General features: G+C 37.5%; 1 protein-coding gene across 1 annotated transcript in view; it reads right to left on the reverse strand.

Annotated features, from left to right (window-relative positions):
* Positions 1-636: 636 nt before the first annotated feature.
* Positions 637-26,958, reverse strand: part of DNAH14 (dynein axonemal heavy chain 14) — a 150,563-nt gene continuing 124,241 nt past the window's right edge. Inside the window, exons 46-57 of the mRNA XM_006916239.1 lie at positions 26,607-26,791; positions 24,952-25,080; positions 23,380-23,517; positions 22,245-22,412; positions 21,133-21,303; positions 13,758-13,955; positions 11,158-11,319; positions 8,824-9,015; positions 7,113-7,294; positions 4,249-4,357; positions 3,591-3,716; positions 637-735 (exon numbers count right to left, since the gene is read on the reverse strand). Coding sequence (XP_006916301.1) covers positions 637-735; positions 3,591-3,716; positions 4,249-4,357; positions 7,113-7,294; positions 8,824-9,015; positions 11,158-11,319; positions 13,758-13,955; positions 21,133-21,303; positions 22,245-22,412; positions 23,380-23,517; positions 24,952-25,080; positions 26,607-26,791 — 1,859 coding nt within the window. The remainder of the gene's footprint in view (positions 736-3,590; positions 3,717-4,248; positions 4,358-7,112; positions 7,295-8,823; positions 9,016-11,157; positions 11,320-13,757; positions 13,956-21,132; positions 21,304-22,244; positions 22,413-23,379; positions 23,518-24,951; positions 25,081-26,606; positions 26,792-26,958) is intronic.

Consider the following 26,958-nt stretch of genomic DNA (forward strand, 5'->3'; position numbering starts at 1 on the left):
CATCAGGTTCAAATCTTTGTACCTTAAAGTATTTCATTTCTCTTGCATTTCCTTATGAATTTCTCTTTAACTGCTCTTCCCACACACACAGGGAAGGCTGAGCTGGGCAAAGGGGACAAGGGAAAGTGCTTCCCATCTTGTGCCAATGGCCAACAGTGCAGTACCAGATGTGCGTTACTGCGTTCCTACAGATCTCCCACGCTCTACAGCTAAACTCACATAAACGGCAGCGCTGTAAACATCGCCTCTTATTTTTGGAACTGCAGGTCAGGTGTTTATATAATCGCTATGGCTTTTCTTTCTAGTCCAGGTAATACAGTATTTTAACAATTCTAAGATGCACAGTTTTTACATCTCTGAGATTGAGATTCAGTTGGTAACCAATGGCAAATTATATAGTTTACTTGGTAGCATTTTTTCTTTCTTAAGGAGACATAAAATACTGCCATGTCTTTATAGTTGATGGAACCATAACATTGATTAGATACAGTATATAACACACATAAAAATTTTTTTAAGTAACCAAGATGGGTAAACATGACTTAATCTAAAAATGGAATAGAGACTTAGTAACTTTTGCCACGTATTTATGCTTTATCCTGAGCTTTTCCAACTCAATAGAAACAGATAAACTGCTTACCTTAATTCAGAGACATTAGCTTTATCCAGGGCATTTAGAGCCACGATTGCCTTGTCTAAGGCCGGCAGTACGCTTTTTAGTTCATTGGCAGTTTTCTGCAATAAAGTTATAAGCCTCCAAATACATATAAATGAATATAGTTGCATATTTAACATTTTTATATTTTAAACTTGGAAAATACAACTCGACATTTTTACAAGGTCCATAAATTATGCTTCTGACTTAGGTACGTACACACATGCTTACACTGTCGGAAATGTGTTTTACAGACCTAAATGAAGGGTGTTGCTCAATCCCCGATGAGAAGCCATCTGTGAGAAGCAGAAACACTGAGTGGTTGCTGCCTTCTCTAACGGACTCAGTGAAGGACTCACGATGTCCTTTTGAGGAGTGGTTCAGTTAGAGGTGGCTTCAGAGCTTCTCACCTGCATAAGTCCCTTTCAGAGCCCAGGAAAGAGCTCTGCCAATATGTTTGTAAGGTCACGTGTTTTCGTCAGACTAGCAAAAGTAAGACATTTTAATTGGAATCAGGTAAGAATAATTTCTCTTTACACTCTGACTCACTCTTTGTCAGGTTTCCTGTAGTCAGGTGGCACCGAAATAGCTACGGACATTTTTAGGATCTGGGTAAGGAGCACAGTTGGGAATTATAATTATGTCGCTCACAGTCACTTCTTTATATAATTAAGTCATTGCAAGCTAGCTCTAAAAGGAGTGACTTCTAGAAATACTGCCAAAAAAATTCCAGCTTTCCTGGCGATGTGACATTGAGGTGCAGGGCCAGAAGTCATATTGTGATAGAAACTTGTCCTATAGTGGCCAGCACCAGAACTGTGTGGGTACTGGAGGAGAAACAAGGTTTGCAACGTATAGATCCAGAATCTGGTCTGCGGAAAATCTTGCCTTTATCAGATGTATAAAATGGTCTGCGGAATCTTGCCTTTATCAGATGTATAAAATTATAAGGTCCACGGTCAGATTTTCACTGATACCTCCTCAGAATGGAAGTTTAGTTCTTCATGAGTATATTCAATAATGCAGCATTTACTATTCTAAACCTACTATCTATTTTTCCTTTTTTTTTTTTTGATGGGAGTCGAGCAAAAGAGTTCATTAGAATTCCTGAGTATTTAGGTAAGCATGGCGGTGTAGGTAAAGATGTTTTAGAATGTCTCGATGAAATAAATGAGAAATTACAGATTCCTTGTATAGATATATGTGAAAGGTGTCTTATTTTATCATTTTAATTTTTATTTATGAATAAATAATTAAGACAAAAATTTGTAGAATGTTAAAAGTAATTGTGTGTTAAAATTGATAGAGATTATTTTGAGATTGTGGAGTAAAATGTAATGAAACTTTTCAGATCATACCAAAAGTAAGAATTCATTATGAGAAAAAATAAATTTAGGATAGAAGTAATGATTTGGGTTTGGGTCTGTTTAATAACCCAATTAGTGACAAATGCATCATATAATTACACTAGAAAAACTCAAGTTTTTGGCTGAGTTTGCAAGACATATTAACATTAATGAAAATATAAATACCAGAAAATACCTCAGTTATGAAGATATCGATGGAAAACTGGTTAATGAATATTGTCAATTCAAACAGTATTTAAAATTAATCACTGCCCAAGAAACCGAAATGCCACTGCTAGTTTGATCACATTTGAAAGTAATACTAATAAAAATGTTCATGACATTATCAGTGATGAGTTATGAAGTTGACAAAAACTTTCACAAACTATCAGAAATGAAAAGCACATTTTAATCAACATTACTAAAGATTTTATAGGAGATGATATTACAGAATCATTATCATGTGAAGAAGGGATCAGTACACAGTGAAAAAATGCAGAAAAAAAGTAGTAGGAGGTGTGGAAGGCAGTTAATTACTAAACCGTATTGTAGTTTTTCTAGACCTCGTGATGTTTATAATAATTGTCAGCTTTTAAACATTTACATATTATCTGATTTCTTTACTTACTCTAAATAAGTATTCGCTTTCATGTAAGGAGATTTACTGACTATGTTACCTAGTTTGAGGCAAACTAGCCCTTAAAACACGGACAGGAGTAAAGGGCAGGCTGAGACCTCTCTCATCCCTGGTGTAAACTCTTCTTCAGCCGTGTTATAAGGTGAAAACAGGGATGATCTATTCAGCTCTGACGAGAAGCCAGACAAATATTTAGAAATCACTAAAAGGACCATTGGAAATATGTATTCACATTTGCTACTGCTCACAATAAACCTGGGTATTTATTGCGCTTTGGGACATTAGCTAATGAGAGTAGCTCATGTATAAATAAGTACATAGATATTAGGGGTATAGGCATATATATACATATATATGATAGATATTATAAATTGCCGGAGTTGCTTGATTAAAAACCTTTGCTTATGGAAGACAAATGAAACTCCATTCTCTGCCTCCTCTGAGAGGTGGGGTGGGGCTACTGAACATTTGGTTACCTGCTACAGCAGACTGTTTCCTGGTGGGATTCTGGCTAAAGAGGATTGAGAAGAGTAGCAGGTCAGTTTAAAAAGAGAGAATTACTCGGTCAATAAGGGAAGCGACACGCACCAAACGGATAGTCCCCAGGGCTGCTTTACTTCCTGCGGATGTTCCTCTTGGAGGCCACGTGTAGTTCTGACATGGCTTGAATGAGTTTCTGTTCATTGTAACCAGAAGAACTGACTTATCTGTCTCTTGTAAGGATTATAGGTCCCTCAAGTACAAGGACCCTGTGTCCTTGTACCCTGTTTTCATCTGATAGTGTCTTACGTGTAGTAGATACTCAATAAATATTTGTAGATACTCAATAAATATGAAAAGTATCCAAAGTTGGAGCACTATACATTAAAAAGCCTGACCTGTTAAATTTGGGGATTAGGAAATGATTTTGCAAATCTCCAAATGATTTTTAATGATCGTATTTTAATTTTACCTGAGCATAGTTTTCCACAATTCGTACTTCTTCTGCCATAATTTCTTCATCCTGTTTGACAAGCATCTGAACTTTCTCAACTACTTGTGAATCTTTCTGTAGTTTTTCCATTAAGATTTCTGTTTCCTAATGAACCAAACAATTCTTCTTAACATGAATTTTAAGAGACATGATCTTTTGTAAAGAGAAATTCGAATAGCTTATTTCATTCCTATAAAACTGATCAAAATCAGCTTGAAATATATGTGTTTAATAGACTGAGGGATGACTATAATAAATGTCATTTCATGTCATACACATAAAGAATAATAACAAGTAATGATCTTTAGGACACGTGGCAGCTTGCAACTGACCACAGCACATTTCAGATGGATTTAACTAATAACTATAGAATTTTCTATGTCAATTTTTATTATTAGTTATGTACCTATTCTCACATTTAATTAGTAAAGATAATGATGTTAATATTTTGCTATTACTGTTGCTCTTTTCCTCATTTTACAGATAAGAAAATTGAGACTAAGAGAGATTACACGGTTGCATGGTAACAAAGTGAGAATTTTAATCCATGCTTGTCAAATACCAGAGACTTTGCTTTCAAACACTGTTTGATATTAAACTTTAAAATCTTTAAAAAGAGATTTTAAATGAAATATACCTTTGTCTTTTGTTCTATCTGAGGGCCAAGAATCAAGAGCTCCTCCTGCATATCCGTAACTAGAGTGGTTGCTTCTAGAATCTTGGATAGACCCATATGGAAACGATTCCTGAAGGAAAAAAAAAAGTGTTAACAGGTGTAAGATGCAACAAAATATTAGCAAAGCAACATATACCGTGATCACGGAATGGAAGACAACAGGGTAAAGGTGTCAATTTTCCCCAAATTTATAAATAGGTTTAATGCAGTTCCTATCGAAATTGCGGTCAGATGTTTTTTGTAGATAGTCAAGCTTATTATAAAATTTAAATGGAAAGATATATGAACTAGGATAATTAAAATAATTGTGTAAAAGAATAACAAAGTGGGTAGAATCACTCCACTTGATTGTAAGACTGATTACATAGTGACAGTAATCAAGGTTATGTGGTATTGGCAGAGGGACTTCTCATCTAGATTACTACGATAACTCTCAAATCCTGTTTTTATTTTTTAAAATTATTTATTATTACTATTTATGCCTACAGCACCTGGTCTTCCTAGGTGGTCTCCCATCTAAGTATTAACCAGGCCCGACCCTGACTTAGCTTCCAAGATCAGACATTGGGCTTGTTCAGGGTGGCATGGCTGAACCGTGCCATGGACTGTGGCTGAACTGGGGCACGAACCCAGGACCTTCTGCGTGTAAAGGAGACGTGCTCACCGCTACACCATGGAACCACGTCCTTGTTTTTCTTCTTGTATCTCTCCAATTTATTCCCCAGTCTAATCTAATACTAGAGTGATCTTCCTAAAATACAAGTCTATTTAATTACTCAGAGTTACTATTTGTTCTGTGCTGTGTATGCTAGAACAAGTGTGCTTAGCATTTAATCTGTAAAAATATCAAGAAGCAGGTGCTATTAAAAATAAAATGAACTCTTAAAGGACAAACTGAAAAAGGTAATTGGGTAACTGAAGCTCACACTCAGGATAGGCAATTTGGGCTTTAGATGTGGTCATTCTGCAGAAGAAGACTTCCCATTTAAACAGAATGTTGAATTATGAGTTCTGGGGTTGGGAAGAGGCACACGTTGGCTGTGAGAGACCCAAACCACAGCATTAACCCTCCCCGCTTTTTCTTCTCCCACATCTACCCCTGGGAAACTGGGCTGCCGAAAGGTGTGAGGAGCCGAGAGGAGCTGGGGACCTGTAAGCTGATGCTTCTTCTCCCACTTAGCTGTGCGGGATGGATGTAAGCAGCTATGAATATTAATGATAATGACCGGGCATACGTGACGACAGCTTTTAAGGTGGTCCTGGTATGACCCGCGCGCCAGGGGCCAGGAGATGTTCTAGGATCCTACGTCATATATAAGGAACAAACTACTGAGCCGCCTGGGGACGTGTCTGGGGATACTGGGGCGGGGGGCGGGGGCGGACATGGGAAACACTGGAGAAAGGTGATGTGATTGTGACAGGGACTGGTCACGCAATCACGTGGCTTAGAATAGGGAGCAACAACCTATGAGGTTGAGAGGGGACACCTCCAAAACGCGGAGGTTAGAGGTGGAAGGAGGATCTACTAGTTTCTCTTGACTCTTATCGACAGGGCATCTGGCCGATCTACCCAGACTTCACCCTCAATTTAACCGCTGACCAACAAAAATCTTAACCTAAGAACTTTCAGAAAGACCCCAGGCACTGCTAACTCTAGGGGAGAACAGCCTTTACTTAAAACGCCAGGACAATATAAACTTAACGAACGAAATGATTCCTTTTAGCTTCACCGTATTCACAGACTATAGCAACTGCTCTGAATTTAATTGGCGTTGAATCTGCCACACTCCACCTGACTCTGCTAACAAAAACTTAATAATATTAGACCCTGACTCCCAAAATGCTGCTGTTGATGTTGCCACTTCTTATGTAAAAGTCAGGCCTATATTTGCCTAGCACAGAACCTCATCTAAACGTCTAAACGCTGCCCTGGGCTTCCTGCTGGCTTCCTGAGGCTAATGCCTCTTAATCACATTCCTAACTGGCTTGGCTCCAGACAGGGAGCTTGACTGTGTTTATCCGCCAGGTGGGAGGTGCAGTCATGGCCACTCTCATCCAATGCTGCCTAATAGAATGGGTTTGGTCCAAGCCCCCGTGAGTACCACTGAATAAGGTATCTGACAGGGCGCCCTTTCTTTCCCAGCCAGCCATATAACAGGTCATGGGATGGAGCTGTCTAGGCCTGCCCCGCCATCGGTCACACGTGGGCACGGTTTAGCCGCAACTGACGGAGGTCCGGGCAGAACACCCCGCCATCCTCCTAGAACATGACGGCTCGGATGCTGTGAGCAGATGCTACAAGGCCGCTTCCAGTCACTTTCGTAGCTTCCTGGGAGGCTGTCATGAGCTCTCCATGTCTCCTGGGTTCTGACGAGGTATGAGACTTTCTGCCGCACGTTTCCTCCCCCCCTGTCGCAGGTGCAGCAGGAGACTCCAAAACTGCTTGGCCGCAGCTCGACGCATGCGCTCAGCAGCCGGGCATCCTACCTGCGTTGCAGTCTCAGGCTCCTTTTATTTTGCTGTGGCCCCAAGGGACAAGGGACGTGGGGTGTGGCACCTATGGCTACTCTTGCCTTGTCTAGGGAAGCAGCAAACCATGTGCACCTAACGAGGGCTCCCTGCCTCGTCGCCGGCTGCATCCGCCTGCCTTGTCCTGATGGGCGCAGCCTCCTAACGCCCACCCACCTTCCCTTCAGGTCTTCTGCAGCTTTTGCCTTTTTTCCCGCTGAAAAAGCAGATTTGGTCTATTTTGTGTTTGTGTCTGTCGATACAAATAAAAGCACCGATGTAAAGTGCACGTTTCTGATTTGGTCGCAAAGCCTCACCTCCTCGTTTGCATTTCCTTCTCCTGCGACCTCAAAATGTGAGCGAAGGTTTCCATGAATTTCAAGTAGGTGCTGGGAGTGATGTAGTAATGCCTTCTGGTTTTTTGAAAGTATTTTATGCTCAAGTCTTTTATACTTTTGTGGATTTGGACACACGTTGGGACGAGCTTTTCTTTCAAGTTCTGAAAAATAATAATTTTCAAGAATTAAGAGAAAGCGATCCAAACACACCTTGAAAAGATTAAATCGAATGTGAATAACTTGAAAGAGTTTATCAATTTGAGGTGCGAGAATGTAGAAAAAGGCCCTGGGTGAATGGGACCAAGAATATATCATTTTTAATGGTTGGGATGGGGTAGGGTGCAAGCGGCAACAACGTGGCTGACGATTAACGACACGCCAGACGCCTTCTTCTAGGCTGAACCCTCATTTCCGCTGCAGCCAGCCAAGGATTTAGGACACCATTGTCAATGGCTCAGGTTTATGGTGCTTTCTTTATCTCTCATCTTTCTTTCTTAAAGTAGGTTATCAACAGCAAGATACTCAATTTCCTTGTAAAATAAAATAAAATAAAGCTGCAAAATGTAAAGGCTCAAAAGATATACGGATATATCTATATCTGTATCTGTATCTCTATCTATATCATCTATATATCTATATATCTATATCTGTGTCTATATCTATATCTATATATCTACATCTATCATCCATCTATCTATCTATCATCTATCTATCTATCTATCTATCTATCTATCTATCTATCTATCCATCCATCCATCCATCCATCCATCCATCCACCCACCTACCATCCATCCACCATCCATTCACCATCCATTCACCATCCATCCACCATCATCCATCTATCCATCCATCCATCCATCCATCCATCCATCCGTCTGTCCATCTATCCATCCATAATCTATCATTTATCTATTATCTACTATTTAGATATAGAAAGAGAGTAGAAAGAGAATCTCCTTTGCTTGGTTTTGGAGAAAATATTGACTTAGACATAACTTTGTCCTGGTCACGCATCTCCAGTCCACCAAGCCCAGCCAACAACCTTGTCACTTTTAACCCAGCTACATTTTTTTTTCCTGGTTCTACCCTATCGCTACCCTTCTTGGCCTTGGCCTTCCTCGAACACTTGGGCAAGTAAGGCTGCAAGCCCCTCTCTAGGTTCAGGCCTCTATGCATTTACAACTTCTTTTGTCAAAATCCCATGGGATCTTCAGCTGAATCACTCTAAAAGAGGTTCTTACTTGCAGCTCAAACCCTGAGCTACTTTTGTGTGTGGCTTGTGCTCTCATTTCTTTGTAGTTTTGCTGTCGCAGCCAAGCCGGAGGAATTTACAAGAAATACACAGAAGGTTGCAGCATCCTTATCGTAGGGTCTGGTGTGCAAAGTGGAGGTTGTGTTCCTTCATGGAAATGCACTGCTCACCATGGGGACAGAATAGTGAAGAGACCCAGGCAGTAAGGAATCTGGGCATCTTCGAAATCGGGTGAATTAGGGAGCAAAAGAGACAGGAAGTTGATAAAGAGTCAAGACAAACACTTGACTCGTAATTTTGCCTAGAGCTGCCTGTTTTTGCCCATATGAAGTTCCTTGCTATTCAGAGACATGATACTGTCATATTCAGTTAATCATCTGAAAACTTCCTTTGTATTAAGTTTTTGTGTTTTTTTTTTTTTAAAGAAGTTATATTTACCTCTCTTTTCTCTAAGTCCACCTTTTCTCTTAAGAAAGAGTCGGCTACAACAAAAAGAGCCTCTTCTGGCCACTTTTCATACCAATCAATCGTGCAAGTGCTAATCATAGAAGAATACATTCTGCAATTATGGCGGAAGTTAGGTCCTGTAGGACTCATTATTATGAAAATATGAAAATTTTTATATATTCTCTGAAAATTAATGAAAATAAAAGTCATTAAAATGTAATCGACTACTTTGAAAAAAGATTATATTGCAAATTCCGTTTTAAACGTGTTTCAATTCTTCCCTTACTCAGTAAACTGGCCAACTGTGCAGTGAGCCAGAGCCCTGCCAAGGGAAACTGCGAGTCCCACGGAGCTCTTCTGAGGAAAGTGGCCAGGTGCTGCTCTGTGTGACCCCAGTCTCTTGGCTTCAGCTGGATGGACCATGCAGGGGAGACACTGGACTCCAGGACATCCCTGTAAAAGCCAACTCTCGTGAGGTGGCCTGGTGCTGGAGTTGCGTTCAGTAGGTACCCTTACATCAGATGGTGATGGGTCTGACCATCAACGCTTTCCGCTAGGGTGGTGTGCATTTGAGACCCACAGAAACTCAAAGTGAGAAATGGCCATGAATTAAAGTCACAGAGAGAAACAGAGACCATTGTTGTGGGTGGAGCACCAGGGAGATATTAATAAGCTACTAGAGCTGAAGGATGATGCCTAAGCAATATTAGATTCTATACAATTTTGCAGGTCCAGGCAAAGTGTTAGTTTCTATGAAGTTTGCCTGCATCCTTTCCCCCCATTAAACCTTTCCCTCCATAAGTTATGCTGCTTCTGCTGCTACTGACTTCTTGGAATTACTGGCCATGGGGCACAGATTCCTTTCCCACTTCAACATATCACTTTATAATAAAACCACATTTCTGAAAGCAGCCTCGGTGAGTTACTATTTCTTTTAATTTGAAGAGTTCGACTTGTACAAAGTGATAATATCTTTGAGGATCAAGCAACCTTATTTTGCCAAATTAGCAAGATAAAGTTGAAAGAAGGCTGTAAGTGTAACATTTTCTTCTTTTTTGTCTTCAAGAATTTTATAAAAGCAAATTAAATGGCTCTGTGCAAAATTCACACCATACAGAAATGTTTAAATTCCAAATGAAATTACCTGTCTTTGCTTTACCCATGCCAGCTCCTACTTGAACATATCTAATATTAACAGCGTAAAATGTGCCTTCACTATTGATTATTTTTGTAAGACACTTCAAATCATTTTTGGAAGATATATATATTTCTAACTGGGATTCTTGATTTATTTTTCATTTCCGGAGCGCACCGTTCTCTACACTCCAAATGAGAATTTCTTTGATCTTTACCACTTACAATCTATTAGATAAACCTACTTAGTAGCAGGGCACCAGAGTGCCACATGTGATCAGGAAAATTACTGTCCCTTCTTTCTTGGGATCTGACATCTCTTGATATTGCCCCTAATTATTATTATTATTTTTTAGCCTTTAAGAGTGAGGCATTTTAAAATATAACTCAATCCAAGCATCCATTCATATGATAATGCTCTCTCTCAATTGTGGATTCCATTTCTGGAATTTTTTTTTAACAGCTTCTTGTTCCAGATCACAGAGTATCTGTTGAGGAATGAAGGGTGGCCCAGCTGAATTTTCAAATGACTCCGTGATAGACAGAAACTGGCACCAGAAATAAGTTGACCTGTGGTACTTTCCCACTGAACCCTTCAGTTTAGGTAAATCACATCTACCCGCTCACCAAGCCCCTGGCCGGTCATCGTGCCTTAAAGACATGGAAAGCCTAGGTCATCGGTCTAGTCTATATCTCTCATAAGACTGGCCCCTTCACAGCTATCCAACTGCTGAGTTCATTCTAAACATCCCCTGCTTTTTCTGGCTGATTTCTTTCTGTACCCATCAGCTCCTGGCCAATTTTAGGGCTATTTAAAGGGATAAAAGAATTCTCGTTTCTTGCCTTTCCACACTTGCTACCAGCATGACTGAAATGAAAACCTCATTGGCTAGGAAGGAATCTCAGTGTTAAGAAATCACCCTGGGATCCTGCATCTCTTGTCATTGCCTCCAGCTGTTATTATTTGTTTTGGGCTTTAATAGGGAGGCTGAGATCTTCGTTAACCTTTGGCCTGCCTAAGAGTGTTGTGGGTCTGAGTGTAGCGATGGCAGTCATTATTTTAACTTTAAAAACTCATTTAAAGAACTAAAGAAATTACCCAACTTGAAAGTAATGCACAGAATTATAAACATAGTCTACTTTTAAATTAACACGACAATTTGATAAACTCAATGCGTGAAAAAACAGTACCTTTTGGAAGAATGAAAATAAAGCTTGCCTATTATCCATATAACCAGACTGTTCAGCAAGAGGTCTAATCCTTAGTGCGATGGAGTCCAGCTCCTCATTTTCAAACATGTCAGGTATTTTTCCCAAATTCAGAATGCTGTTCAAATCTTCTAACAGTGCCTCCTTAGAGGAAGCATATATTTAATCAGGAATGAGTAAATTATTCATATATTCTACTCTAAGCACACCAAACTGAGAAAGCAATAGGGTTTAAAGAAAATTGAGGTTAATCATAAATATCTTTTTTTTCCCCCCTGAGTCAAATAAGCTTCATTCATCCATTTATCTATTCAACCATTAGAGAAATGCATGTTTGATACAGACAATATGCCAGACACCTGTGTTACACACTGGGGCTAGCGGCACAGGAGGGGCGGATACACGAACTGAGCAGAGACTGTGCCTCGAGCCGTTTATAGAAGACCTCAATGCATCCGCTTTTTTCATTGAATACTACACAAACTAGAAACAACACGGCTGAAGGATTATTTTAATTTAATCAAGTTCATCTCTATAAAGAGTTCCAAATCGAATGGAAAAGGTAAAAAGGAGAAAGAGCAGTAAAAATACTACCAGAGGAGTTCTAAAAAGTATAAACATTTTGGTTTTGAGAGTAAATTCAAGTTTGTTTGTTCATTTTTTTTTAAAAAGAAAAGTATCCTTGGCATTTCTGACTCCTCAGGATACTCCTCAGACACTCACACATTCCTGGTATTTCAGCCCAGGTAAGGATGGGCAGAGAGCAGGGTGGGGCAGGCTCCAGCAGAAGCCAACAGAGGTGACATAGAGCTAGCTGCTTTCCTGTTTTACCTAAGACACGATATGATGGAAAACCACCAAAGCTTCTTACACACATTGATTATTACCCACTTGTCAAAAGTTTAACTATATTATTCCAAGGTATTGCTGCTTTGGCACTCATCTTGTTTGGCCAAGTGGCCTGCGAGGCATTAAACTGACACTAGCCCCTTCATGTGAGCACATGCCCGAGACAGCAGCCAGCAGAGTCACAAGCCAATGTAAGTTCCTGATACGATTTCCCAACAGCCCTTGTGATCAACGGTCTCCCCGCCTCCCAGCACCTGTAAGTCTTCTGTGTCCATTAGGTAACGCCCTGTGGGATTTACCAAAACCCCACTCTTTAAGTTTGAATTGACTAATCTGACACTAGCCCGGAAACTCCCAAGTACAACACAAGGACGTTAATAAACGTGTATGCTCCCGGTCCTGCCCCTCTCTCCCTGCCTGCAGCCTGCCTTCGCCTCCCTGTGTGGCCTTTCGAGGACCTGTAGTAACAAACTCCACTATTCTAATTTGTGACTCACCATCTGACGCCTTGTGTTCTACTTGACACGTTAATTTTACAAAGTCCTAAAACCATTTTTTTTTTTTTTGATTCATGTGGAAAGCAATGATATGGTCAGAAGAAATCTGAAAAGTGTGGAAAGGCGATCCAATGGCCTTGAAGTCCTGAACAGCACGGAAGGAGAGGAGCTGTGTTCACCTCAGCTTTCATCTGATAGTGGTTTTCCGAGAAATTCTTTCTTAAATGAGAACCCACAGGCTCCTGGCACGGGAGAAACTGCATCTCCCAAAACCCAGAATGGAAGTGTCTGGCAGAAACCTCAACCCGATCAACAGAAAAGGTTGTGTAAATTGGGAAGGAGAGAATATACAGCAAAACCAGAAAACTGGATATTATGGAGTATAGTAGATATGACATGGCACTTAGATTTACCCTCAAAATAAGACATGAAAGAAAAACACACCTCTGGAGAAGCCCAGAATTAGGAGAAAAAATAAGACGAGAGTCTGAACAATACTAATAGTTATATATACATGTCTGGATCACAGATAATAAACAATGTTCCCTTGAAATTTTGCCACAAAGAAGGAAATATAATCTATGTGTTCTGGCTGTGAAAGGGTGTAACTTATGCAAAAACAACAAAATTTTAAAAAGTTGAGTGATTAACGTTTTCGCTTTTATATAAATAAAGTATATCCTGCAAGGACAGTCCTAAACTTGATGGTCGAATGAGAGCAGAAGGATAAAGGAGAGAATCAGAAGCCTCAGCTCTGTGAGAGCACATTGCAGATTACATGGTCAGATAGTGGATACAGATGATAGTGTTTTTTTAAAACACAGATTACAAAACTAGTTCAGATATAAGACGGACGACTTATCTACACAGATAAATGGCTTCCGATCGATCAATTAAAGTGAAAACTGTACAGTTTGAATATAAGATGGATGATTAGTTCGCATATAAGATGGATGACTTATCTACACAGATAAATTACTTCCAATCGGTAGATTAAAGTGAAAACCGTGCAGACATAGAAAATGCTTTTGTTGTAATGTTTATGTAAAACCATCTATATCATGATTACAGATATATAAACTCTATGGGCTATAACTGGGTAAGGACAGAGAATAATGAAAAGAATTGATATGATAGATTCAAAATACTATAGATTATTTTCTTTTCCAAATATTAAATTTGGAGGGCCATTTAAATATCAAACTTCAGCAAATAATGAAGACAAAAAGCACTTACCTGATCCAGGTTTAAATTAGCGACTATCAAAACAGTGGGGTTCCCCTCTAATCCTGCTTGAATAAACATCTTTTTAAAGTCTTCTTTGAATTCTAAATAGGCGTAATTGTGAGATGCAGGCACTTGGTAGACTTTATATTCTGTCAAGTAACAGGCCAATGTTGCACAAGTTTCTTTTCCACATCCATCTATTCCAATCTTTGGGAGAAAAAAAAAAATCCAACATATGATTCCTATATATGGTCTGGGAATCTTTCAATGTATAAATTTCTGTTTAGATATATTTGAAATTTAGATAGTAAATATACTTAGGCAAGTTTTATAACTTTTTTGGGGAGATATATTAAACATAATTAAAGTATTTTATTAAAATTTTATAAGGAATTCATATACATTCAATATTTTCACCTTTGCCTTCATAACCTCTTGAAATATATAACTTCACTTATAAGATAATCTGGAAAAATAACATGGATAGGCTTATAAATAATCATTATATCATGGTCAATATTTTCCTCTTCATTTATCAGAATTTAGGTGAGTCCTTTCTTATTTATTTTGAGCAATAAACAATAAATGCTCTTGGTAATTATGATGAAGTATTACCTTTTAAAAAGTTTTATTAAGATATAATTTACAGACCACACCTGTTTTAAGTTTACAATTCAATGATTTCTAGTAAATTTACAGAGTTATGCAACCATCACCAGAATCTCTTTTAGAACATTCCATAACCCCAAAATGATTTCTCAAGCCTGTTTGCAGCCAATCTTCATTCCAACCTCCAGTCCCAGGCAACAACTCATATGCTGTCTCTCCAGATCTGCCTTTTTTGGACACTTCCTATAAATGGAATCATGCAATATGAAATCTTTGGAATCTGCCTTCTCACTTAGCATGGTGGTTCGGAATATAAAGACTTCAACAATACTGTAAAGCAACTTGACCTAATTGACATATAAAGAAGACTCCACCCAACAACAGCAAAATACACGATCTTCTGAAGCATACATGGACCATTCTCCAGGGCGGCCCACATGCCAAACCATTAAACGAGCCTCAATAAATTTAAAAGGATTGAAGTCATATGAAGTATGTTCTCTGACCACAATAGAATTAAGTAGAAATAAGTAATGGAACGAAATTTGAAATGTTCACAAATATGTGGAACTTTTACAACACACTCCTGAACCAATGGATGAAAGAAGAAATCATAAGACAAATTAGAAAATACTTTAAGACCAATGAGAACATCCAACATACCTAAAGCAGTGCTTAGAGAGAAAGTTATAGCACAGATGCCTACATTTCTAAAATAAGATACATCTCAAATGTATAACCTCACCTTCTACCTTAGAAAACTACATAAGAAAACTAAGCCCAAAGCAGGCATAAAGAAGAAAATAATAAAGATGAGAGGAGAAAATAAAGAATAAAAAAAAATACTCTCGATGAAACCAAAAGTTCATCTTTTGAAAAGATTAACAAAATCGACAAATCCTTAGCTAGACTGACAAAGAAAAAAAGAGAGAGGACCCAATTATTAAAATCAGAAATTAAAGTGGGGCTGTAAACGCCAACATTATAAAAATTAAAGGATTATAGACAATGCTATGAACAACTGTATGCCAACACATCAGTTAACTTAGATGAAATGGACACTTTGCTAAAAAGACACAAATTACTGAACTGAAGAAATAGAAAATCTGAATAGACCCATAACAAAAAAAGAGATTGAGTTAAGAACTTCCAACAAAGAAAAGCCCTGGGCCAAATGGCTTCATTGGAGAGTTCTACCGAACATTTAAGGAAGAAATGAAACCAATCCTTCACATACTCTTCCAGAAAATAGAAAAGAGAATACTTTCTGCCTCATCTATGAGGCCAGTATCAGCCTGATACTGAAACTAGAGAAAGGTATCATGAAAAAAGAAAACCATAGACCAATATCCCTTGTGGATATAGTGGTAAAAATTCTGAACAAAATATCAGCAAACCAAAAGCAACAACATATAAGTAATGTACACCGTGACCAAGTAAGATTTATTGGGATGTTTGGTTTAACATTCCCAAATCCATTAAAATGTAATACGCCATATTAATAGAATAAAAAGCAAAAAACACATGATCATCTCAAGAAATGCAGAAGTGTTTGATAAAATCCAACACCATTTATGATTTAAAAAAGAAAACTCAGCAAAAACCAGTAGAAGGGAACTTCATCAACCTCACAAAGCGGATCTATGAAAAACTTGCAGCTAGCTTTATGCTTAATGGTGAAGACTAAATGTTTTTCCCCTAAGGCTGGGAACGAAGCAAAGATGTTCTCTCTCACAATTTCCATTCAACACCATACCGGAGGTTCTAGCCAGTGCAGTTAGGCAAGGGAAAAAAAGCCATCCAGATTAGAAAATAAACAAGTAAAACGCTCTTTATTCACATTCCACATGATCCTGTTTGTAGAAAATCCTAAGGACAAACCACTCAATTAAAAACAAACAGACACTTTACGAAAGCATATGAAAAGATGCTCGATATAATTTGTCATTAGAGAAAACAATGAGATACAACTACACATATATTAAATTCTCCAAAATCTCAAATATTGATGATAGAATTGCTAACATAAGGATACAAAGTGGCAGGAACTCTCACTTATCGCTGGTGGGAAGGCAAAATGGCATAATCACCTTGGAAGACAAGTTCGGCAGCTTCTTAGAAAGCTAAACATAATCTAAACACGATCGAGCAATACACTGTCTTTTATATTTAACTATGAAATTACTCTAACTGGTGCTTTTTATTATTCATGTGGATTCAAGTTACCATCTGATGTCATTCCCGCTCAGACCGAAATGTTTCCTTTAGTATTTCTTGTAAGATAGCAACAAATTCTCTGTCTTTGTTTATCTGGGAATGTCTTTTAATCCATCTTCATTCTTTGAATAATAGTGTTACTGAATATAGCAATACTGACAATGTTTTTTCTTTCATTGCTTTGACTATGTCTTCTACTGTTTTTCTGATGTTTCTGATGTCAGCTTGCTAATCTTATTAAGATTTCCTAATACATGATGATCTGTTTTTCTCTTGCTGCCTGATAATTATCTTTTTGTCTTTTTTTTCTTTTTTTAATAGTTTGACTATGACGTGACTTGGTGTGGATCCACTTGGGTTTATTCAACTTGGAGTTTCTTGAACTATCATTGAACTTCTTGGATGTAAAGATTAACGTCTTGGTTATTATATCTACGAAATTTTTTTCTGTCTCTCTTTCTTTCTGAGAGTCCCATTATGGATATTTGGATACATTTGTTGGTATATCACAGGTCTTTATAATTTTGTGTTTTTTCTTTCATTCTTTTTTCTCACTTTTCTTTAGACTGAATAATTTTTACTGATTTATCTTCAAGTACACGGATTCTTTCTTCTGCCAGCTTAAATCTGCTGTTGAGCCCCTAGAGTGAAATTTTCATCACATTCATTGTACTTTCCAACTCCAGAAATTCAATTTTGTAAAATAATTTCTATCTCTTTGATGATGAGTCACAGTTTTATACTTTCCTTTAATTATTCAAATGTGGTTTCCTTTAGTTATTTGAATATATTTGTCACAGCTGCTTTGAAGTCTTTGCCTTGCATAGCATCTGAGTCTCTTTCGATTGACTACTTTCTCCCCTGTGTAGTTCACACTTGAATATCTTTTTTCATGTCTTGTCATTTTTTGTTGAAAACTGAACATTTACATAATAGGTTGTCTGCAACAATCCTTTGCATAAAATTTTATGCAAAGCCTTAAATCAAAATACGACTTTACTTGTTTTTTTGCTCTCCTAGTTTGACAGTACAATCCAGTTGCACTAAGAAATATTTTTAAAAGTCACGTATGATTCCTTTTTTCTTCCTTAATAATAATCTCATTTGAATTGACTGACCTACATTACGATCATTTGATTCATTTTAAAAATCTATTTTGAATGTTCTTCATCAAATCATCATGCTCCCTCCAGCTGCATCTCCCTACCGAAGCCCCACATACTAAGTCAGCCTCCAGTCATGTGACTGTTTCGCAAAATTGAACCCTCGTGTTAGCTTGACCCAAGGCAAAGATCTAAGGTGTTTAACTGGCAAAATAGTCAGGATTAGAGAGAAAGCAGGGATTTGCCATATTTTACTTTGTATTTTAAACAGGGGTTCTGAGATCGAAGATAGGTTTATAAAAAAAATCGGTAGATAAATTAAGAAGGCAAAGTTCTAGCTGAGTGTTAGACTTTAAAAATATTGCTCTGAATACATTATCAGGAATTTTAGAACTGAGAACTTGTACACCTACCTGTTATTAGAAAAGCAAGAGTCCCTTTGGGGTAAAAAGAAGCAAACTTAAGATCATATACCCTTTAGGAACAGAAACGTCTATTAATAGTTGAAATAAGACATATTAAATTCATAGCTCTTACAGAGCTATGTTCTATATTATAGAGCTATGTTCTGAATGTGGAGACGTGATAAATAATGAAAAATTAATGGATAAGGTCAGATGATGCTAAGGACTAGGAAGAAAAATTAAGAGGAAATAAAGGGATAGTGACAGGGACCGAGGGGAGGAGAAAAGGGCATGCTAGTTTAGATGGGGGGAGCAGAGAAGGCTGCTGCAGCGGTCCAGGTGGAGGCGATGGGGTGTTGAATGGGGCGGGGGCAGGTGAAGTGGGCAGCTTCGAATACATTTTGGAAGTGGTACTGTCAGCACTTATTGATAGATTGGATGCGGGGAGCGAGAGGAAAGTGTCAAGAGCTAGAGGCTCCCAGGTTTCCGGCTAGAGCAGGAGGTATACGGTGGTGCCATTCATGAGATGGGAAAGGCTAGTAGAAGAATAGTTTTGGTGCTGGGAAGATTTGCTTTTGTATTTTCCGCCTTAATTGTATTTTCCCATTTTTAATTCGTTTTAGTCTTGTACCTATCTGTTTAAATAAAGGGCTGTTTAAATAAAGCTCTAGTTGTTCTGAATGTCAAAGGAAAAACCTTTTTGGAAAAAAAAAAAAAGATGTGAATTACATAACATAAAGTATAAAATAAATGACTAAATAATACATAAAGTATAAAATAAATAACTAAATAATAGACATAAATAATAAACAGTCATAAATAATGTGATTCACATAATCGGCTAAATATGTTTGATTTTATTTAGTCTTCTGAAAACTTTTCTCTATTTGAGGTATTTGGGATTTTCCAAGAATTTAACTCTCACTCGTTTTCATGCGAAGTAAAATTTTATGCAAAGACTCATGTTTCTCAATCAATATTCAAGTAAGTATACTATTTCGAAGTCAATATCCCCCGGCATAGATAGCATATTAATGCTGAGAATACGCTCAGCATTAATATGACGGGGCCAGATCGACCACTTTAACTCACACCATGTGCCTTCTACAGACGAATAACACTTTCATGTGCTGATAAACTTCTTATGCAAACTCTTGAGAGGACAAGAATCTTGTCCTGTGACTCGATGACTTCAAACTTTCATAAACAAAAAGTCTGGATAAATAAAACTTCTGCGAGCAAAGCAGATTTTATTAAATATCCTTAATTTTTATCTTACGAACTTAAAGACATTTGAAAAATTTAAATTATTACCAGTAACATGTGACTCCCTGGTTGCCGAAGGACCCTTGTAGCTCTTGTAATGTGTTCTATGGCTTCCTTGAAGAACACCATGGAATGAGAAATCTAGCAGAGGAAAGGTGACAAACTGATTACAGGCACAGAAAAATGTTCATTATGGTTTTATGCACAAAGATACGGAAGTGAGAATAACTATTCTAATAATGTAGTAATCTAGACCCAGTACACTGGTTTACATTTATGGAAAATTCGCACAGTGACGACTGTCTCTATGCCAGTATTCTGCGGGGGGTGGGGGAGGGGAGGTTCATAAACTTGAGGGAAGAGGATAAAAAGGACAGCAGCATCCGGGTGGTTTTCCTGTTGCTGCGTCTTGGGGTAGAATAAGTGGTGGGAGGAAGAGTCTTAGGAAACTGGTTTATGGCATCTGCGAGTTTGCCGGCGTCTCTGTTCTAATGCATCTCTGCCCACGACAACGCTGTGAAACAAGTAGATGAGTCTCATCCATTTCGCTGCTCCTTGTCGCCACTCTGGGCCCAGGGCCACTCTCTCTCTTCTTGACTCCCCTAACTCTCCTCATTCAACCCCCCACAGCCTCAGCTGTGCACCTCGTGTGTTTCCGCCTATTAAATGAGACAACACATGATGACACAACATAAAATTATTTCTAATGGTCTGCTTTGAAATAAGAGGGCACACATTTTTCCTGAACTCTCTCTGTTACACACACACACACACAGCTTAAAGATATTTGATTTTCTATCTCTGTATGTGTGTGCATATATGGATAAATATATACACACACGACAGTATTTCTCAGATTTTTATACATATATGTTTTACCTCCAAAGACGTTGAACTCAACTTCATTTGGAATTCATTAAGTACACTGGCGAGTTTACGGTAGTCATTGGTGTTCTGATAGATCTTTTTTCTATGAGGCTTATTTATATCCAAGAAGTCCACAAACACAGTTGAATCATTCATCAGTGTTTCTGTGGTCCACTGAATCTATTGGAAGATAATAAAGAGTTATCACGTTTTATTTTTTAAAAAGCCAACCGGCTGAACACAGTTATTAAATGATATTGGATAAACCCAAATGTTCACAGGAGTAATTTATGTCCTTAGGTCATTAGGAAGATTTGGTTAATATGTCTTAATTCGGGGCACTGTGGTTGTTCTTGCCGTCCATAGGGCTGACTCCTGCCAGACCTGCTCATCGTCTGCTGCCTCTACATCTCTTCCTTGGTCTAGCAAAGTTGTAAAACTGAATCGCAGTTGGCACTTACAGGGAGGGAGTGTAGAATTTCTCCTGGGACAAGAACGTGCTTTCTTTAGATAGTCATTTTAGCAAAGTCTCTACATTCCTTCATTTATTCCTTTAGTCATCCATTCATCCCAGATGTATTTATCAAACACCAACTGGAAGTAAGGGAGGATGTAAAATTCTGGAGATTTAGGAAGGGAAAAAAATCTGGCTTTGTTTTCATAGAACTAACTCATAGGTGAGAGAGAGGGTGACCGGGAAAGGAGCAGATCCGAGGCTCCTGAGGCCAAGCACACGAGCAAAGGTGACAAGGCCGTGTCGTTTCTGTCATGTCAAATCTACACTTAGACATTTTCCAGTGAAAGAAGGAATCGACAGCAATTTTTTCATTCATATTATAGAAATGTCTGGGTACTTTTAGAAAACAACGCTTTTGCCTAAGATACCACTTAAAATGTTTTTTTAAAATATAAGTTTACCTTAAAATAATTCTCAAGTTCCTTTGAAAGAAACTGATAAAAAAGCCCCTTTTCAGTATGTTCGATTAAGCGATCGTGAAACACGCGGGTGGCTTCATGCACAAAGAACAGAGCGACCATGTCTTTGGAGTTAACGACAGACTTTTCGGCTTGCAGCAGTCCTAGGAGAAGCTAGTGGGGATTTCAAGAGGACATTTAAAAAAAAATCATTAGTGGGAACTATGTGAGTAAAGGCTCAATTTTTGCAAGTTTATATTTCCATAAAAATAGGAAGTTATCCAAGATAAGAATTGTCAACTTCTAGAAATGATAATCTGAATTTCTGATGAGATAGGCAAGCTGTACATCAGGGAAAACATCACTGGGTTTAAGCGCTCCTCAGCCACGTCCAGTGGGGGCCTCGCTAGGATGGGCAGCCATGAGTGTTTCCTGTGGTACATGCGGCTTAGGAGGTTGGCGGAGATATAGAGATGGTTCTCAGTGTTAAGTTATATTCTAAGATTCTTATCTTGGATTAAAAAAAAACAACAACAAACCCTTATAACCCATTTCAAACATTATATGTGCTCTTTTGGGCTAAAGTCCCATAGCAATGAAAGATCAAATTCAAGCATTGTTTTTTTTTAACATTTTAATTCTGAAAATTACGTATTTGACCAAAGCTGATGACTAAATCAGCATTGCTGGCAACATTCCCTGGTGTAAGAAGCTGGACTCGTAAAAATTCAAGCATGTTTATGAAATGCATACATGTTTTTATTTTCTGAGATCTGCAATAAAATCTCAGGTATAAAGCAAAACCAAAATCCATGTTATAATCTTCTCATTTCTTCCCCTGCTGAGAATCTTAGCCAATATTCTAACAATCTTAGTGGTTTTATCCTTGAATTCTCTGCATGCAATTATTTTAGCAATTCTTTGTCGACCAGCTCATGGGATAAGCTGCTAACAGATAGCAAAACTAATCAATTTCAATTTCCCCTTTTTCTCCTTTTAATAATTTAATGTGGACAGTATCGTTGAGTAAGGAAAATGGGAGAGAGAGTCAATTCAGTAAATTACATTTCTTCGACTTAGACTTGAAAAGTAAGCTAGATAATTTTAAAACGAACCTTAAACATATCCCGAAGATTAAACATGTAGTGACACTTGGCTGGAGTTGGCAACATGCTCTGACATACTTGGTAGTATACCGCTAGAGAACAACTTATTATTTGATCCTTACATTTCTGAACATCAGCTGCGAAGTTATTGATGGAGAAATATATGCCCAAGTGAGCCTTGAAGAAGAAATTTTATAATTTAGTTTGCCAAAAATTTTAAGCACAGACTACATCTAGCTAACTCCTACTAAAAAGGAGTTGTGGATATTGTAATGGAGGATGAATTTTATTTAAGATGTAAGGAATTAGAATCCACTTTAAACAGATGGCAGACTAGTGAAAAGACATTCTGGGTTAATACTGGAGAAAATTCCAGTTGGTCCTAGTTTGGTGTGTTTGTTTTCTGGGGACGCTTTGTGTCCCATCTGTGTGTGTACCAGGTGTGCTGGAAATTCTTCCATATTTTCACTCCTCAGTGGAAGTTGCTAGAAGAAATATAAAGTAATAGAACTATTGCCTCAGTTTGGATTAGTATATGTATATATATTCCTTTCTATCAGGTTTTTTCGAGGTGTGGATTATTGATCACCTGCGGAATTACTAAGTACTTTTAGAAAAACAATTTTAAACATTAATCTTTCAATTCGATATTATAAGAAAAACAAATGATTAGTTTTGAAGAATTTAATAATCTTGCATAAGATTTATTTTTCTAATCAAACTAGGCTTCAACCTGAGCCATTTTTTCTAAGAGATTTTTCAGAAAATTTTCCCTCATTATTTTTTATTCCGTAAGAAAATGAAAAGAATAAATCAAACTAGCAAAAATCTGGTGTGCTTGTAAATGCAGATTCCTGAGCTCTATCCCAGATAAAGTGAATCAGAATCTCTGAGAATAAAGTCTGGGGATCTACCTTTTAAACCTTCATTAAACACACACCACATATGTTTCTTATGCAGACTAAATTATGTGTTTGGTATTTAGAGACAAAGCATGATGCTAGGCCATAAATACAAGGAATAAAATTCATCCCCTTAAGAGAATTTTCTTTCAATATTAGTGGTTTTAAGTTATTACATTTCTCCCTTACACTATGAAATTACATTTTTTTTTTTTTAGCAGAAAACGAACTATATGTATTACCTGGAAAATAGTATGCAAGGCACATTGTGGAGGATGGGGCAATACTAGAATGGAAAAATGTTTGAGGAGACGTGGGCTAATATGCCTGGTACCCAGTGGAGGAATACAAGCAGCAACTAGAGAGAGATCTTGAATATTCTGTGGGAAGAGTAAAACGGAGAGTAACTAAATGTATCTGTAGAAAGTGAAATATATACCCATCTCTCAGCCCCAAACAGACAAAAGATTTTTAAATGTTTAGGTAAAAAAGATTATTTGCTGAAAAACAAAAATCATGATGGTAATAGAAATCTATCTTCTTAGAAGTAATCCATCCTCAAATGGAACTTCAAGACACATGACTTCTAAGAAGCTTTCTAAATGTCATCAGGAAACAGCTTATTTTTTACAAAGCAATCATTGATTGTGGAAAATAAGCAATAGGTTATCGAAGCTAAAGGTTCTGGTGATAAGTGAAGAATGAGAAGAGCCTGGTGAGTACGTCTTCAGAAGAGCCAGGGTTGGCTTGGGGTGAGAAGATGCTTGCGTATGGAATAACAGCCATTTGACATAGTGCAACGTCAGAGTGTTGTAGAGCTGGGTGACTCTTACCATAAGATTTCCACAGTCGGCTCACATCGAGGTGCCTTTAACAGCTTAGTTCTTGCCCCTGCCCACGCCCACAGCACAGAAATCCCATAAAAAGTCTGCCTATTTTCTTATCAGTCTGTGTATTCCAGACCCAGTTCTTGCCTCCTGGTCTCCTGGATTCTCCCTGGGAGAGCCTGCATCTGGATTCTTCTCTCTGCCTTGGGTTGATGGCTGCTTCAGACAGTCTGACTGGTGTTGGAGGTGATGCTACTCACCAGCCAGTGTCTGTCATCCAGGATCCTGGGCCCAAATTTGTCTAAGACACGAAACTGTTTATAATGCAATGATCTAAGTGTATGGACGAGGAACCGAGGCCCAGAATGTTTACGTGATAAAGTCAATTCTAGAACGTAGGGCTTATGATTTCCAGAGAAGGAATCAAATAAGGAGACAAGTGCATTTTTTTTTTTTAATTTTAACCCCATTCTGATTTGGTTCAGTGTAACAAAAATAATTGCACAGAAATACCTCCCTGGGAATTTTTTTTTGACTTCGCGATGCTTCTGGGAATCTTGATTTATGTTCTTAAAAATAAAGATGCAGAGTGGTCTTACACAGAAACGAAGGATTTGTTAGGCCACATTTTAATTAGCCTTTCTCTTGTGCATTAACTGCTGACACACTGAAAAATTTGATTTAACTATTAATGTGCTTAACAGTAGTGAGCACTGTTTGACTCAGACACTAAATCTATAGGATATACTTGCAATTTTTACTAAGATTTAATTGTACTAAAAGTAGAATTTCCATGAATCCATGGACCTGTGCTCACCTGCAAAGATGGAATTAGCATGGTTAAATTAGGGTCTCAACTTTGTTCTACGTGTCAATACCACTGGATTTTCTAAATTTCTCACTTAATGCACTTGACGTTTTTGCAATATCTAATTTACTGTTAAGTAATAATATTTAACATGAACAAAATCTTAGCATATACTGTACCTTCCATGTAAGTTTTTCAGTATCATAAACTCCTCCCAAATCTAATAATTGTCTGATTAATTCCAGGGGCGGCTGTGCTCCATACATATCCGTTTCTGGCATATTCAGATCATCAATAAATATTATAATCTTAAAGAAGACAAAAGGTTTTGAAATACATCAATATTACCTTTCATTGAATTACAAATTAGGAATATTAATAATGCTATGACATAAGAAGAAAATTTTATGTAATGACTTCTTTTTTCTATTAAAAAGCAGCAGACCAAATTCTATTTTGATGATATAATTTTAGGAAACAATGTTTTCAAAATAGCAGAAACTCTACTCACTCTCTATAATTATGTCGAATAATAGCTAGAAATGTATTTGATGCTGGATAAAGTCATTCAGTTGTGGCTATTATGCAGGAACAAACATGGTTATTATTCATTCAACATTTACTTGTTGAGTGCCTACTATCGGCAAGGCAATGTTTTAGGTGGTTAGGTATTTATTTCGTATGTGTCGTGGGTAGGAATAAGACTGTCATCTGGAACTAGAGTTTTAAAATTCTGGTGCAGATGCTGTTGTCATGAACAACCAGCAGAAAATTCAGACACGTTTCCAGTTTTTAAACCTGTGCTACTTTCCACCTTTGATAATATTATGCATTGAAATGCACTGATTGTAATCTCTGTGTGCATTAGCCCCCTTAGATTATATTTATTTTTGTAGAGTGAATGAAAATTTAAAAAATACAAATAGTCATTTATTTTGAATTACCTAATTACCTCATTTGTATAACTGTCAATACCATTTCTTCCCTTTTGTATTACAAGGTGGATGATTATAGACAAACTGATTGGACCAAAATTTCTCTTGCCTACATTTTTCATTTGTATAATTAGGTTGAACAATTACTATCCTTTTCAAAATTTCTAAAATGTACCTAATTAGGCAAAGATCCACCAAATTTATCTAAATCTTCAGTCAATATTAAGGAAATTTAAAGCAAATTCTTACCAGTTCTTAAAATTGACAGCCACAAGGGTTAAACTCGGGGTTTCTGAAGGACTCCATGTCATTTTCTTAAGACGGACCCCTGCACATCTCTTGACTTAGGGCCTAAGCATATTATATGGTACTGAACTGAAATCACTGATTGTAAGTTTCGATTGTGACAGAGGGTTTGGTTTAACAACCGTACAGTTAATAATGTGCCAGGCAGACAGGATAAGAATAAGGAATGGCCAACACCATTTCAAGAAAGTAGTTGTCCGACTTATAACAAGGCTGTTTTGATGACTTTCTCTGAGGCTGTGGATACCATACGTTTCCCAAGCCGTGCTCAGAGGAAGAAAACGTGGTAAAACACACAGTAACAAAACAATTGGCATCTAACTCGTTTTCCAGTCTTCTTCTCTGCTCACATTTAATTCAGATTCCAGTAGCTTCTTTTGGCTTTCGTAATTCTGAATCAGTATAATTCTTTAAGTTAGAAACTGAATGATATCGATTTGAAAACCAAAATTTCCATTTTAAAGTGCATTTATAGTAACATTCAGGAGTGTATACTATACTTATCTTTTTCTGTCTATTAGTATTAATTCAAATAAGTCACTTTATCACGAGTAGGATAAGCTGATCATCAACAAGTATGTGAGGCATTTTACCCTGTTGCTTTTTGGTGCTCCAAGAATGTCTTTAGTTCTCCTTATTAAATTCTTGAGGATCATCTCCTTGGCTTGAGCGGCTGTTATTTTGATGCTAAAATTTATCGTAGAGACTATAATCCCTTTATTATTATTTTTAAATGAACTTTCATCAACTTTAACTTCTGGCTTTTTAATAATCTTATCTAAGATGCCAAGCATGGAAAGAAAAACAAATTTAGAACACTTTCAAAACAGTTTTGCTTTAAGGTATTAAGAAAAGTGAAAATCACACAATTTTACTATCTCGTTGCCATTTTAAGGAAATTTCTCTGAGGACAATTCAGTGAGAGAAGGGATACTAACTCTGAAA

The sequence above is a fragment of the Pteropus alecto genome, unplaced genomic scaffold (genome assembly GCF_000325575.1).
Source record: "Pteropus alecto unplaced genomic scaffold, ASM32557v1 scaffold65, whole genome shotgun sequence".
Lineage (NCBI taxonomy): Eukaryota > Metazoa > Chordata > Mammalia > Chiroptera > Pteropodidae > Pteropus > Pteropus alecto.